Source organism: Cyanistes caeruleus, chromosome 15, assembly GCF_971803275.1.
Source record: "Cyanistes caeruleus chromosome 15, bCyaCae1.hap1.1, whole genome shotgun sequence".
NCBI lineage: Eukaryota > Metazoa > Chordata > Aves > Passeriformes > Paridae > Cyanistes > Cyanistes caeruleus.
Window position 1 is genome coordinate 7,881,262 of NC_141715.1, and position 13,957 is coordinate 7,895,218.

The following is a 13,957-nucleotide window of genomic DNA, read 5'->3' on the forward strand; positions in this document are numbered from 1 at the left end:
CCGTGTGTGTCACATTGTCCCCATCAGCTCTAGCTGATGACAGGGGCAGCTTTGGCCTTAGAGCACCTGTGCTTCCTTCCTCCCCACATCCTTATCAAAAGCAATGTTTCCTTTGGCCTAACACGTTCAGTGTTTGGTGTTAATTAAGAGCTTAAGTGCCAGAAATGCAGGGGAATTCACCATTTTCCGTATTGATGCAGCAATTCTAGAAACAGGAGGCCTGAGGAAGAACTGGGATAACTGAGTTAACTGCTTTAGCAATAATACATGGTTCAGATCCAAGGTTGATGTGAATCACTTATGGATCTGCTCAGTTTAACCAAATCAGGCATGTTTTACTGCTGCTGTTTTTGACTTTCAAAACCTCAGGGAGTCCCAGGCAAAGTGCCAGAGCAGGGTCACCTTATCCCTGTCACTAATCCTGTCGCTTCCTTTCACGCTCCTTCACACTCTGCAAATTGTTTGATGCCTTTTACTGTACCTCTGTGAAACCTTCCTGCTGGATTGTATGGATGGAGGATTAGGTAAATCATAGAATCATAGCCAAAGATTGTACTATATGTAAGTAGAATCTCTTTCAGAGCATGCCTGATAATGCTATGTTTGAAAATCAATTTTTTTTTTTTTTAATAATACTCTCTTTTCCATCCTTTTTCAGGGGCCTCTTGGCTTGGATGGCAAACCAGTAAGTAGCACTAAGTGCCAAATATAACATGTCTTTGTTCATGCTGCTCCACAATAAATAGGCAGTATCTCAACTATTACTCATTTATTGCTACATATAGAACTGTTTAGGAGGGACGGTTGTACTTGGGAAAATTATTCCATGCAAGTTTGAATTCCAAGCCAGGGCTGGCCAGCAGAGCTGGAGGTGAACTTTTCTTTACCTGTCAGCTCATCTCAGCTGCTTCATCCTGTCCTGCACCAGCTGGGCCAGCACAGACTGCAGATAGGCATCAGGCCAAATTTGGGGAATAAACTCCAGTAGCACATTTGAAGAGCAAAGTGATCTTGGTTGTGTGCTTCTGGCACTACAGAGTGATACCATAAAAATAATTGATCCCAAAGGTGGGTTCCATTTTCCTCCAAAGAACCTGAGCTGGGAACTGCTTGAGGGTGCCCAGTGTCCATGAAATACTTTTTGGAACAGACTGGATTAATTTATGAGCTGTTTTCTTGACTTCATTTTTGCTTGGAAGCCCTTTGGATATTCAGGTGCTTCATTCTTTTCTTACTTATTTTACAGAAACACAGACTTTTTTATTTTTATACTAATTGAGCTCTAGCCAGCTCTGATTCCTTCCACTGAATGGTTCCTACAGAAGGTCGTAGCTCTGTATTTTGTTTCCAAACCCCATTCTCTTCCACCACCTTCACTAGAGGGCCCCATATGAAATCTTTTTAAATTCTGGTCCTAAACCAAGTGGGATTTCAAAGTGGATAAAAGTAATTCAGTCTTTGCAATTGAAAAGCTACTCCAGACACTTATTTCAATCCAGTTAGGGAGTGTGTTGTTATAGCTGTACATTGCTGTGGTTGGTTTTTATCCTAACCCTGAGGATAAAAAATGTGAATAAAATCTAGAAATAAAGCATTAGGCAAGAAAAGAAGGAAGGGCCAGCTCCCAGCCTGGTGCTCAGGACTTGGCTTTCAGTAGCAAAGCCTCATGCTGGGAGTGCAGTCAGACCCCAGAGCACAGCCCTGCACCCCCAGGCTGGGGTGCCACTGCCAGGCAGGAGTGAGACCCCGAGTGAGAGGCAGGGGAAATCTCAGTGACAAAGCAAATTTATCACACATCCAGACTCAAAACAGACTGTTCATGATCTCTTCCATGACAGTAAGGGGCCAGCAGCCTTGCTTAGAGAAAAACTGTGGGAAGGAGGCTGCATGGGAATGCAGATGCTGCTGTCGCCGGCCTCTCTGCTGACCTTCCCCCACTGCATCCCACCGGGTCCCACTTGAGCACACACTGCACTGGGACCAAGATTTGGTACTTTTCTGTGCTGGAAGGAAATGCAGAGCAGACACATCAGAGTGTTGCTCTCGGGTTCTCTCTGGGGCTGCAGTGTCTCTGCCTGTCCTACAGGCAGCTGCTCAGAGGGAAGATGAATGATGCCTTCAGCAAATAGGCCAAAGAAAGCAGCCCGTCCTCCTTGTTTATTTCAAACAGATGTATAATTGTTGTAATGATATACTGAGCATGTGTTTTTTCTAGAAGTGATTTAGTACCTCAAGATATCTTTTTCATCTATTTAGAGTCATGTGTTGGCGAGCTGCTGTCACACTGCCTGCCCTGCTCTGGTCCTTCTCCATACTCTGTCCTGGCAGGAGCAGGCAGGACCTCGTGGGTGCTTTTTGGTAAAGTGTTGCTCATGTCAAGCACTGCACAACTTAAAATAGTGGCATGTATTCCTTAGAATAATAAAGAATGTGGCTCAGGTTTGTGAATTGATGAATGTGATTTCCTCGGTTTTAATGTCACATGCATTGGTGATTCTGCCATTCCTTAACTTGGATTCTTCTTATGTGTTTCCAGGGACCTCCAGGACCAAAAGGGGAAAAGGTAAAGAGTGCATTAACATGTGGATTTTGTGGGAGCAGTTCCTGATTATCCTCCTGCTGCTGTAATTCTTTCAAATTCAGGTTGTCCCAATAATTCAGCTGGGTTTTGTTGGGATGTGACAGGAAAAGCTCCAGGAGGGCAGGAAGAGTTTGCAGAAAAGTGGGGGGAACAAGTGTGGTCTTAAAGCTCACCCATGCTACAGGGTTCTGGTAAGCCACTGTGGGTGATGAGAGTGGCATAAAACTCTCTTCATTCTTCCGAGAGATCTGGGCTCCATCGCTCTGTTTGCATGACACCCGTGCAATCAGAGGAGCCAAAGAAGGTCATTACTGAAAGTGAAGTTAATTTTCACATGTGAAGGACATAAGCAGTTGCTAGGAGAGCCTTAGAGTTGGAAACAAACTGCTATTTCTGATTTATTATCTGTTTCATTGCCTGCCAGGGCAGAATCTTTCCCTATTGTGTTGTCTCAAAACCTTCTCCTCCCTCATTTTAAATACATTAAGCAATAGGACTCTTGCCACTTCCCTTGTGTGCTGGACTCGTGTCCAGCTGACCCTGTGCTCAGCCCTTCAGGGTTGAGATTTGAACTCTGACCCTTTGCTGTTTTTCCTGATTTGCAGGGGGAAGCAGGAGACATTGGCCCAAGGGTAAGTAGTGACACTGCACATTGATTTATTCCAAAATCTGATTTAGTCACTGCACAAAACAAAGCTTTGTGCAGCCTTGCTGCAAACCGTATGGTAACAGTTGTGGAAACATTTCATTTTGCCTCTGGAGCTGGTTGTGGTGGTGGTTTTCCTAACTCTGGCCATGAGGAAAAAAAGAGTTGAAGATCTTTGGGTACCCTCATGAAGGGTTTTGCTTCTACTGAGTTTTCTCATCCCTGATTTCCTCTTCCAGTGTCAGAGACAGACTCGGTGTTTCTCTTGAAGTTTCCCCTGAGGCCGTACTCCTTCTTTGTTGGCATTAGAGCACCAGTATGTGGGGGTAGGATCTGGTGTCCCAAGGAGAGGTCCAGCACAGAGTTGTGCAGGATGGAACATTCCTCCTCTCTTGCTGAGCTCCCCACCTGGTAGCAGGATGACATCCAGGTGACATCCAGGCTGCCTTTGAAAATAAAGGGTTTAGAGTAACTGTATGATGAGGGAAAACTCTTTTAGCTATAGCATACAGAAATTATTGGAATTTCATGAAATATCTTCTCATGGAGCTGCATGAAGTTGAAATTTACTGAAGGAAATCAGGACAGGTCTCCATGAGACACAAGGGGGATGTGGCCCATGTTGGGGATGAGATGGGAGGTTTCACCACAAGGTGAAGAGGTATTTCTGAGGTATGGTTGTCTACGGGTTATGGGCATCTGCTGGAAACCCCATTGTGTGGATGTCTTGGAGTCCTGGTGTACCAGTCACTGTAGGAGACGCAATTTGGAGCTGGCACTCAAGAGTTGGCTGACCTGGGTTAGATGTCACTGCTGCAAACATAACCAGGATCTCAGTGGTTAATGTTGAGTGGAGATGCCTTAGAGACATTTTTCTTCTTTCCCCTGGAGGTTGTAAAATCACTTTATGAAGTTAGTGTCATATTCTGAAGCAGCTCCTCACTGTCTTGGATGTGTTTGGAAATGTCACCCTGGGGCTCAGAGAGCCCCTAAAATTTCTCAGATAGATTTACAGCCTGTGTGGTGAAGGAGGGGCTCAGTGTAAGGTCTCACTTTGTCTAAGTGCCCACCCACGTTCTCAGAACAGGCTTTAAGAGGTGATTCAGTAGCACAGGGACATGAGTTTTCACTTCTTGGCCAGGGCTGTGGGTGACTTTGGGGCTGGCAACTCAGGAATTCCAGAGGAGGTGCTGCTCAGGCTCCAAAGGCTCTGTGCTGCCAGGTGCTGTGGAACTCACCTCCTGCTACAGGAGATGCTCTGGGACAGGTTCTATCTGGACTTGCAGGGCAGGTACCAGCTCTCAAGGTAACACTTGTCCTTTGTTTTCATCTACTAAGAAAAATTTGCTGGGTTTCGGGGGCATATTTTTGCATTTCCTGATCTACATTTGTCCAGATTTTGCTTCAGGTTTTTATTTATTTATGACTTTTTGCAGAACAGTGAGAAAAAGGCTCAAAAACAATTTGGGAGAAAGAGGGAGAGAAAAGCCTAGCAGAACATGTACAAGTAGACCTAAAAACAGGTGCCTGACTTTGAAAATAGCTCCCTTTATGTCTCCAGACACTCAGGGTTGTGAACAGGAGGCAAAACTTGTTAATACCATCTGGTCTAGATTACTTTTTGTTTCTGAATTTAATCTATCTTATTCCTCAAGTTTCAGTTGTTGCTTTGTTCAGCTGATTTTGAAAGATGTGTCAATGCTGTTCACTCCATCGATGGGAAGATAAATAACTAGGACTATATCCAGTGCCCTCTTCCTTGTAAATGGTCACGTCCATGGGTGGTGGAATGAGGCTAGAGTGTGTCAGTGAACACTGAAACACTACCATTAGGAATGATGGATTAAAAGAGAATAATCCTTGGGGTGGCATTGGAGGGACTGTCTGTGGTGGGAGTGAGGTGATGGCAATTAGGGATTAGCTACCAAAGATGTTCATGTCTGCATTGCTTCTCTTCCTGTAGTAAACACCTGCCACCAGGGTGGACAAACACAGAGATTATTGCACATGGGAGTGTTCCTGGTGGCAGATGCTGGAGGGTGATTTTGGACAGCTGAGGAAGGAGATCACCTTAGGTTGTCTTCATCACTGAATGCGCCTTGTTGTAAGCAGCATGAGGGAGGATGCTGTGCAGCTTCACCTGCTCAGGATGGGGAATAAATGTGCCCAAATGTACTGATAGAATGCATGGAAGTGTATTTATAGGGAGAAATCAAAAGCAGGTCCCCTCTGCTCTTGGGAAGATAGAGGGAGTTGAAGCGGGATGCTGCTAAGGTTGGGACAGATGTGCCCTGATATTTGTGCCTGTGCTTCTCTCTCAGTCAAATACATTGCTGCACCCCTGGAAAGGATTTATAAGCCTGACTTGCTCCCTGAGCTGGCACTGGGCCAACTGCTCTGGATTTATGAACTTAGCTGGGTGATCTTGTTCGTACTGACAGATGAGATGTTTAGACAAATGATGGGGTTGAGGAATCTCTGCACATCTGGGCCGGTGGATGCAGAGCGCCTGTGGCAGCAGCAGCACCAGCTTTGCTCTCCAGAGGGAGAAAATGAGCTTCAGCTGGTGAGAGAAATGCTCTGTCTGCAGTGGCCCACATGGCACACGCCTGCCCATGGCCAGTGCTGATGGAGATGGCTCCAGCATCTCCTGGATCCGGAGCTGCTGGGGGCCAAACACTGCCGTGGCTGAACCAGTTCTGCAGTGCAGACACCAAAGGAGCTTTTCCTCCCTTGTTTTCTGCAAAATTGTAACTGCTTGCCAAGCTCACACTGCAGATAAAAACTCAGCACAGGAAGCATCCTGCAGAGCTCTCTGTGGCAGTCAACAGACACCTATGAATACCTTTATTTTATTATTTGCTTACTTTGAAGTGTTATGTTGAAATGGCTACATCGAGGACTCTAAAGCTAGAAATTAGCAGTGTTCCAGGTTTCTGTGCTCCAATATTCCAGTGCTACACAGGGTCAGACCCAACAGCCTGTTAGCCCTGTGCCTTGAAACCAGATGCTTTGGGCATTGTGGAGCAGGAATATCTTATTCCATCACACTTAACCCCTCTCCTAGAGCCTGGCTCTCTACAGCCTGGATGTCTCTTGAACCAGGGATGGTGTCTCTCTATTTAATATCCCTCAGGGCTGTTCACCTCTCATGGGCCCATTTGTAACAGGGGCTGTTTAAAATTAAATGTGTGATGGCTGGATTTGGTGGGATATGGTGTGTTTGGCCTTGGAGCAAATGCAAATTGTTATTTTCCATTAAAACAGATAGGGCTGGGCTTGGAACGTGCTTATTTGGATGATGTTCACCAGTCTGAGAGACAAGAAAAAAAATTCAGTTCCTGTTTTGCTCTGTGGGCTTTTATGAAAATCCCACTTTATGCTCTTGTGTACTTTATGCACATAATGAACCACAGAACTGTGTCCCTTCTGTCTACCACAAAACCCTTTGTTCTCAGTAGAGTCTTTTTGGTGGTTTCTGTAGTATTTGGAGGACCTGGCCACGTGTAAGGGTTCTGTGTTGTCATTAATTTCAATTTCTCAGTATTTCAGTGCTCTTCTTCCCAAAAGTGACTGTGTTTAAGTGAGTTTTGAGCTTAAAGCCCCTCTCTACATCTTGAAAAAAATTCTTAGTAGGGGCTTCTTTTCTGGGGTTGATTTTTTTTTTCTATCTGACTACTTTTCTCCTGCCTTCTTGACATGATGGTGTTTAAAACATCTGCACTGGGAGGCTGAGCAGGAGGTGGCCTTGCCAGTTCACTATTCTCCCCAAAACTGGAGTTTGGGGTTATCTGTTATTGGTGTACAAGGTTTAAAAGCTCTTTGGCAATTTTGAAAAGAGGTTTGTTTCCCAGAACCCTCCAAAAATCCTCATGGAGGCTTTGCTGTGTGCTCCCACGGGGCTTCTTGTGGCTTCACTCCACCCTCTTGATTCTCCTATGGATGTGTACAGGGATGGGTGGATGGGGGAAAAGGGAGATGCACGTGGTGTCCTGAGAAAGGAAATGTCTTACTGCTTCTCCCTAGATAGATGAGTGGAAAGGCTAAAACACAATAGCAATGACTACTGACACGGTCTAAATACATTGTTTTTGCATCATATAAATCTGGGAGATTTATCTGCAATTTGCAGGCTGGGAATACATCAATATTCATTTGAGCCTCTGAAAACAAATACAATATTAGGTCTCAGGGAAATGCTGGGATATATCATCCCCTATGGGGTTTACTGGAATAATACTCTTTATTCTGCAGTAGGGGAATCCTTGTCCCAGCTGCTTTGAATGTCCTATTGTGCAGTAAACTAGTAAAAAAATACTTGTTTCCCTCAGTCTGTGTCCTGTTACAAAGATCCAGAGTACCCAGAACATTAAATCCCAGTGTTGGCTACCTAGGCTATTACTTTCAAATGTATCAACTAGTTATTAAAAAAAAAAAAAAAATTATTATATATTGCTGCAGCCTTTAAAACTCACTCTTCTGCTGTGTTTTCCTCTTAAACTGCTGCTCTTTCTTCTTCTGCTTCCCACTTTCCCTGGATGTAGATGGTTTTTCCCCACCTCAATCATGGATTTCTGGCTAATGATCAGCTTGTCTTTAGCCGGCGAGTGCTCAAGGTAGACACCAAATCTGCTGCCATTGTTTTGCTGTGGTTGTTGGAGCTGCATTTGCTTTTTTCTTGACTGACAATGCACTGCTGCTATTTTAAATTGCCACAACCATGGCTGTGTTTAGAGATGCTTGTTGGGAGCATGTTTGGCTGAAGTCCCATTGGAATTTAGGGAGCAGGCATTGTCAAAGTAGAGGAACATAAAACTGATGGGTTTTAGCATTTGGTTCTTTGTGAGATTTGGGAATCAAGCAGCAAAGTCCTATAAATTTGATATAAGCACTGTTGGTATTGTAAAATAAAAATGCATTAAAAGTAATCTAAATCCTTGAACTCTAAATGGGACATTGTAATTAGGAAAAATTCATTGGGAGACTCGACATAATTGGTTGCAGTGTTCAGCATTTGCAATTGGGTTTTTTAAAAAAGGATGCGAGTGATTTAGGAGCCCAGATCTTGTTGAAAGGCCATGGGACTTGTGCTGCTAAGTCACTTAAGGACTTCTGAAAAATCCCACACTTGTCCCTGATTTGAGGGTGGACCACATATTAAACACAGCCCTCTGACTGCCTCGCTGCTGTCTCTCCCAGATGTTGCTAAAAGATTTACGAGGCCGCCTTTCCATGAGGTTTTCCCATTGTGCAGCCTCATGGATGGGCTGGGCCACGGCCCCAGGGCTGGGCTGTGCTGGCTGGTGGGGGACCAGGAGCTGATTCCCAGGCTGGAGCCCCACGGGATGCTCCCCTTGGGAATGGCACCCACCAAACCCACACAGCCACAGGGACACAGCGTGTTCTCTGCACCCAAAACCCGCAGGTGTGAGCGGCTCGGGATGTTCACGTGTGACCTTGGCTGGCTGTAAAGGATGAGATCAAGCACTGGCACTTCTTTTGTGTGGTTTTGTGGTGTGGTGCACCGAGCCATGGCAGTGTGTGCATGCTTCCTGCCAGCATGTTGTGAGCCTGGGTTGCTCTGGGTGCTGTTGGGTCAGTAGATTCCATGCAGATAGTCACTGGGTAAGGGCTTAGGCAGATTAAATCTCATTGGGAGGCATTGAGTACAATCCTGCTTGAGGAACCGGACCCAAATGGCATAAAAGTGAGTTCACTTTCAGCTTTCCCAACTGGAAGCTGCAGTTAAATTCCTCTGGGATAGCAGAGGGCATGGTACTGGCCCAGGGATGCAGTGCATGTGTTGTGGACACCCTGAGACCACCCCTTGCCAACACTGCTTCATCTCACCATGTCTGTGTGAACTTCTTCCAGGGTGATCAAGGTCGAGATGGAGCCACGGGCCCCCCTGGTCCGCCAGGACCCCCAGGTGCCCGGGGGCCTCCTGGGGACACGGGAAAGGATGGCCCACGAGGACCTCCAGGCCCCCCTGTAAGGACGGGAGATGCGCAGCAAGCACATATCAGTTCCCACCCCACGAGGGACAGGAGGGTGAAGGGTGTCCCCTTCCCCAGTGCTGCCACCACAACCACTGAGACCTCAGCCTGAGCCACAGCTGGGCTCCAAAGGTGGCTCACAGAGCCAAGCCTTGGGGTGTGGGGCAAGGGAGCAGGAGGGGACCTTCCATCTCAAGTTTTGGAGCAAAGAGCTGGACCTGGGGCATGTATTTGCAGGTGCTGGTGCTGTCACAGAGCCAGGAGATCTCTTCCCCAATCCATACCCTTTTCAAATCTGAAATTGATACCTGTTGCAAATCTGAAGACCACTGGCAATACATTTAATAAAAAAATGGGCTAAAACATAACACAGTGAAACATTCTAATTATTGCTGAGAATTATTTTGGAGAATGGGAGGTAATAGTTTCAATGTTGGTCTTTTTATTTTTTGCAGGGTTTCAAAGGCGAGCCAGGAGAGGATGGAGTGATGGTCAGTAATGCCCAGAAGCATCTGTGTGTGTGCCCCTCACCCCCATTGTACATCACCCTTCAGCTCACTGCAGCACGTGGGTTTGTGTCTTTGCTTATGGAGGACAAAAAAAAACCCCATGGAATTACAGATGTTTGTCCAGGGGACAAAATACTCTGGTTTTTGTGTCCCCTTGGCTCTTTTGGAGGGATGTAGTGCTCCTGTATCCTTACACCTGACCCTCTGAAGCCACCTGGCATTGTAACTCCAAATTGCTGAGGTTTATGTTGGATAAAAAAGTGCTGAACCATGAAAGGATATTATTTACTGGGAGCACAGAGAACAAATACAGCTCTATTTGTATGGGAAGATGAGAATTTGACATCTGTGTCATTTTTTTTTTTTCTTGGAATTAAAATACTCTTAGAAATGCTTTTATCCCATTTTTCTCTGTTGTCAAACAAGTAAACTAATCACTCTCATATTCAACAGGGTGCCAGAGGACCTCCAGGATCAAAGGTGGGTAATAATCTGCCTAACTTTAACGTGAATTCTTGAAATACTGCTGCATAAAAGGGGTGGGGATGAAAATAAGCATTTTGCAGTGGACTTGAACTCATCAGTATATATCAGATACAAAATTCCAAGGCATTGACAGGGGGTGTAAATGTCTGAGTGTGTCACTTCCTCAATATCACATCCACTGCCCATGCTCAAACCTGGAAATGGGGATGGAGGGAGCCACAGGGGGCTGGAATCTGCTGTGCTGTGGGAACATGCTTTCTTGCATTTGGGGAGGATAAATATGATCAGCAGAAGCCAAGTATTTTAATTTTACAATTAATTTTGATTATCCAAGTAATTTTTTTCTGTTATGTATTTTTTTCTGTAATTATTTTCTGTTATGGCCCTAAATTTCTTTCTCTTCTGTTGATGTTGCTGAAGGGTGAACCTGGTGTCCAAGGGAAAAAGGTAACATGGTGTTTTTTGGGTTTTTTGTAATTATTAGTTTTTGTTCTTTTTTCTTTGCTTTGCTCTCTGCTTGGCTAGGGAAACAACTGCAAGAGATTGATTTAGAAGCCATGTCCTTCCCTGTGTTCCCTTGGTTTCCCTCCCACATGATCCTGGAGCTGGGCATGGCTGTGCCTGCAGCCTGGCTTTCATTTCCACAAGCAAGCCAGAAGCTGCAGCCACATCTGCCCAATAGACAAAGAATGAAACAGCAAATGCCAAGCAAAGCAGTAGGTCTTGGGTCCTTTCTCTCCAGTAATTCAATGAACCAAGAGGTGCCTGGAGGATGTTCTCTGCCCAGGGGCCCTGGGATGGGTTTGGAATTCCTGGGATGGCCATCACCATGCAGCACTGCAGTCCTATGGGAAATGTCCACTTGAGGGCCAGGAATGCTGCTTGGGTGTGGCATTGATGATTGTGAGAGATTCACATGTCCAGGCTCTCAGTTCTCTCCCTGTGGTGCCATCAAGAAGTGGATAAATCACTGCCTTTAGGTGAAATCAAAGCACTGACAGGGCCCACCCTTTCCTGCTTACTGATTTGGCCCAAAACAGGGGTGGCCATGGGTGTTCTGCAGGCCAGAATTTGGCTTAAATATTTCATAACTGGCTGGTAAAACTAATCTCTTCAGTACCCATGAAGTGGTGTCACTCCAGGAGAACAACAAAGCACAAGCAAAACCAGAAAACCTCCTGTCAGAGGGTATTGGTGACTTGTGATGAAGTCCATCAGGATGGGTGGCAGCTTACAGGAGGTCTTTGGGACACAAAAGGCCTTAGGGAATTTAATATTTAATTTCTGTTCAAAGTGGAAGAAGACCTTGCCAGGGTCTGCTGTAAGCAAATTCTGGAAGATGCCTGTCCACCTTCCCAGGAGCAGGGGAGGCAGAGGCAGGGCTGGGTGGGAAGAGGGGACCATGCTGGAGCGTCCTGTGCTCCTTGCTGCAACTCTCCCCTGGTTGCCTTCAAACCTGAGTGGGTTTCAGGTCTGTGTGACACTCAGAGGTCAAATGATGTGTTGGAACCATTGGTTCCAAATGATATGTTGGTACCATACTACTAAGTATGTACAAGGTCTGTGTATTTCACTTTTTATATTTTATTCCATCAGGGTGATGATGGGATCCCTGGGGAACCAGGACTTGTGGGCCCTAAGGTATGTCCTGCTCTGTGTCCATCTAATGCATGTGTTGGGCACATCTGCTGCTGTCTGGTTTTTGGCACCATATCACAGGAGGGGCAGGATGAGAAACATTTCTCCTCTGGTGTGGAAAAAGATCAAGAAACTGTGAGGGTGGTGAGGCCCTGGGACAGGGTGCCCAGAGAAGCTGTGGCTGCCCCATCCCTGGAAATGTCCAAGGTCAGGCTGGACAGGGCTTGGAGCAACCTGGGGGAGTGGAAGGTGTCCCTGCCCATGGCAGGGATTGGTACTGGGTGATCTTCAAGACCCCTTACAACGCAAAACATTGTGAATTTATTGTTCTATGCTGTGGTTTTGGGGCCATCTTCATGGCTGAACACACCACCCACAGCCAAACTGCTGAATCTGAAAGCTTCATTTTTATCTCAAAACCTCCCTGGTTGCACCTGGGCAAGGTGATGTGTTTTACAGCTGAAAGCAGAGCTCTGCTCCCTTGTGTATGTAAAATGAAGCTAAATCAAGAAAATGATAACCTGAAGAAATCTTTTCTCCATCCTCCCTGTATAGTATTTGTTGAAATGGGTTTGTTTTCAGGGAGAAAAAGGAAGCGTGGGTCCCAAGGGAGAGAACGGCACAGATGGCTTCCCAGGACTAAAGGTGAGGAAAAGCTGGAACTCTGGGCACAGCACTGCTGGTGCAGATGCTTCCAGCTGAGGAGGTGTTTTGGGCCTTTGCCTTCTAAAACCTCATAAAGTGCCAAAACTGACACAAAAGGAGTGATAGGAAGAGTGTTTTAACTTTTCCTGGTGATTTGATGAAAGCTGGGTTCAAGCAGAGATCAGTATAAGAGTTCATAAGTCATCTACTTGCACATATTCCACTAAATTGCCTTTTTTCCTCAAAAAAGGGAGAATTCTGATCACATTTTGATCCCATGTTATTGATGGCTGTGGAATTGCTTCAGAGCCCCAAGCACTTGTGAGCTGTCCTGTCCTCCTGATCTCCAAAAGAGATACAGTTAGTTTGGGTTTGTTAAGTGGTGGTGAGGAGACCTGGACAGCATCCATGGGCTGGCATTTACCCCCTCAGCTGCTTTGTATTCAGCAGGATCTGGATGCACTGATATTTCCTATACCAAAGAGTCGTGATTCCTTATTGGGCAAGAAAGTGTGTGTGAGGAAGAAAGTGGTGATATTTAGTAAACATTTTCTAGAACCATAGGAGCAGTGCTGATCGAATTTAGGTTTTTTCTATTTATTTTTACAATTTTTTACTTTTTGGAGATCTTTAATTTGCTCAGCAAGGGGATTAATATGGGTGTGGCAAATGGGACATCTTCTTAATCCTGAACAGAATTTCAGATCATTGCTGTAGGAGTACTCTGACTTTTTAAAACTCTCCAATTAAAAAAAAAAAAAAAAAAAGAAGAAGAAAATATGAAAAAGAGGGGAGGGGGGAAAATAAAAAAGACAAAGAAAGAAAGAACAATTTGGCACAGACCTTTTCCTTAAACTCACCCTTGAAAATGGTTTAAACATCTCGGCTGAAACTTTCCACATGTAAAACTCAGCCTGAAGCAAAGGGAGCCATGTGGAACCAGCACAAAGAGGTGGAGCTCAGCACACTTGGAGCAGGGAGAGGAGCTGGAGAGCAGCACAGCCCATACAGGGAGCTCAGCCCTGAGCTGGCCACTCCACTCCCCCTGCAATGCAACCTCCTCTTACTTCCCTTGTTGTTACACCGACATTGTTTTTTGAAAAATATATTCACTCTCAAGTCAAATTTATTTTCTGCTAGGAGAAGCAGTCCCTTGTAGGTGTCATAATTTTTCTGAATCTAAAGCATATCTTTATGGCTGGGTACAGTACTTTTAGGACAAATATTTTATGTTTTTCTTGGTCTCCTTGAAATAAATGTGATTTTTGATTTTCAGGGTGAACCTGGTGAGAAGGGAGGAATTGGCTCCATTGGACCCCGGGTATGGATGCTCAGGATTTCAATTTAGAGCTGTGTATTTGTCTCAACCTTAGCTGTTCCCACCAACTCTTTCTGCTTAGTATGTGGATGAATTGCTTCAGGATGAGTTCAGTGTCAGAAAATAGGGATGGTGCAT

At 45.4% G+C, this 13,957-nt stretch overlaps 1 protein-coding gene across 1 annotated transcript in view; it reads left to right on the plus strand.

Moving 5' to 3' along the window:
• Window positions 1–13,957, plus strand: part of COL23A1 (collagen type XXIII alpha 1 chain) — a 119,926-nt gene that overhangs the window by 86,079 nt on the left and 19,890 nt on the right. Inside the window, exons 3-11 of the mRNA XM_086851699.1 lie at window positions 659–685; window positions 2,537–2,563; window positions 3,187–3,213; window positions 9,679–9,714; window positions 10,186–10,212; window positions 10,639–10,665; window positions 11,815–11,859; window positions 12,439–12,501; window positions 13,778–13,822. Of these exons, the coding sequence (XP_086707825.1) occupies window positions 659–685; window positions 2,537–2,563; window positions 3,187–3,213; window positions 9,679–9,714; window positions 10,186–10,212; window positions 10,639–10,665; window positions 11,815–11,859; window positions 12,439–12,501; window positions 13,778–13,822 (324 nt within the window). The remainder of the gene's footprint in view (window positions 1–658; window positions 686–2,536; window positions 2,564–3,186; window positions 3,214–9,678; window positions 9,715–10,185; window positions 10,213–10,638; window positions 10,666–11,814; window positions 11,860–12,438; window positions 12,502–13,777; window positions 13,823–13,957) is intronic.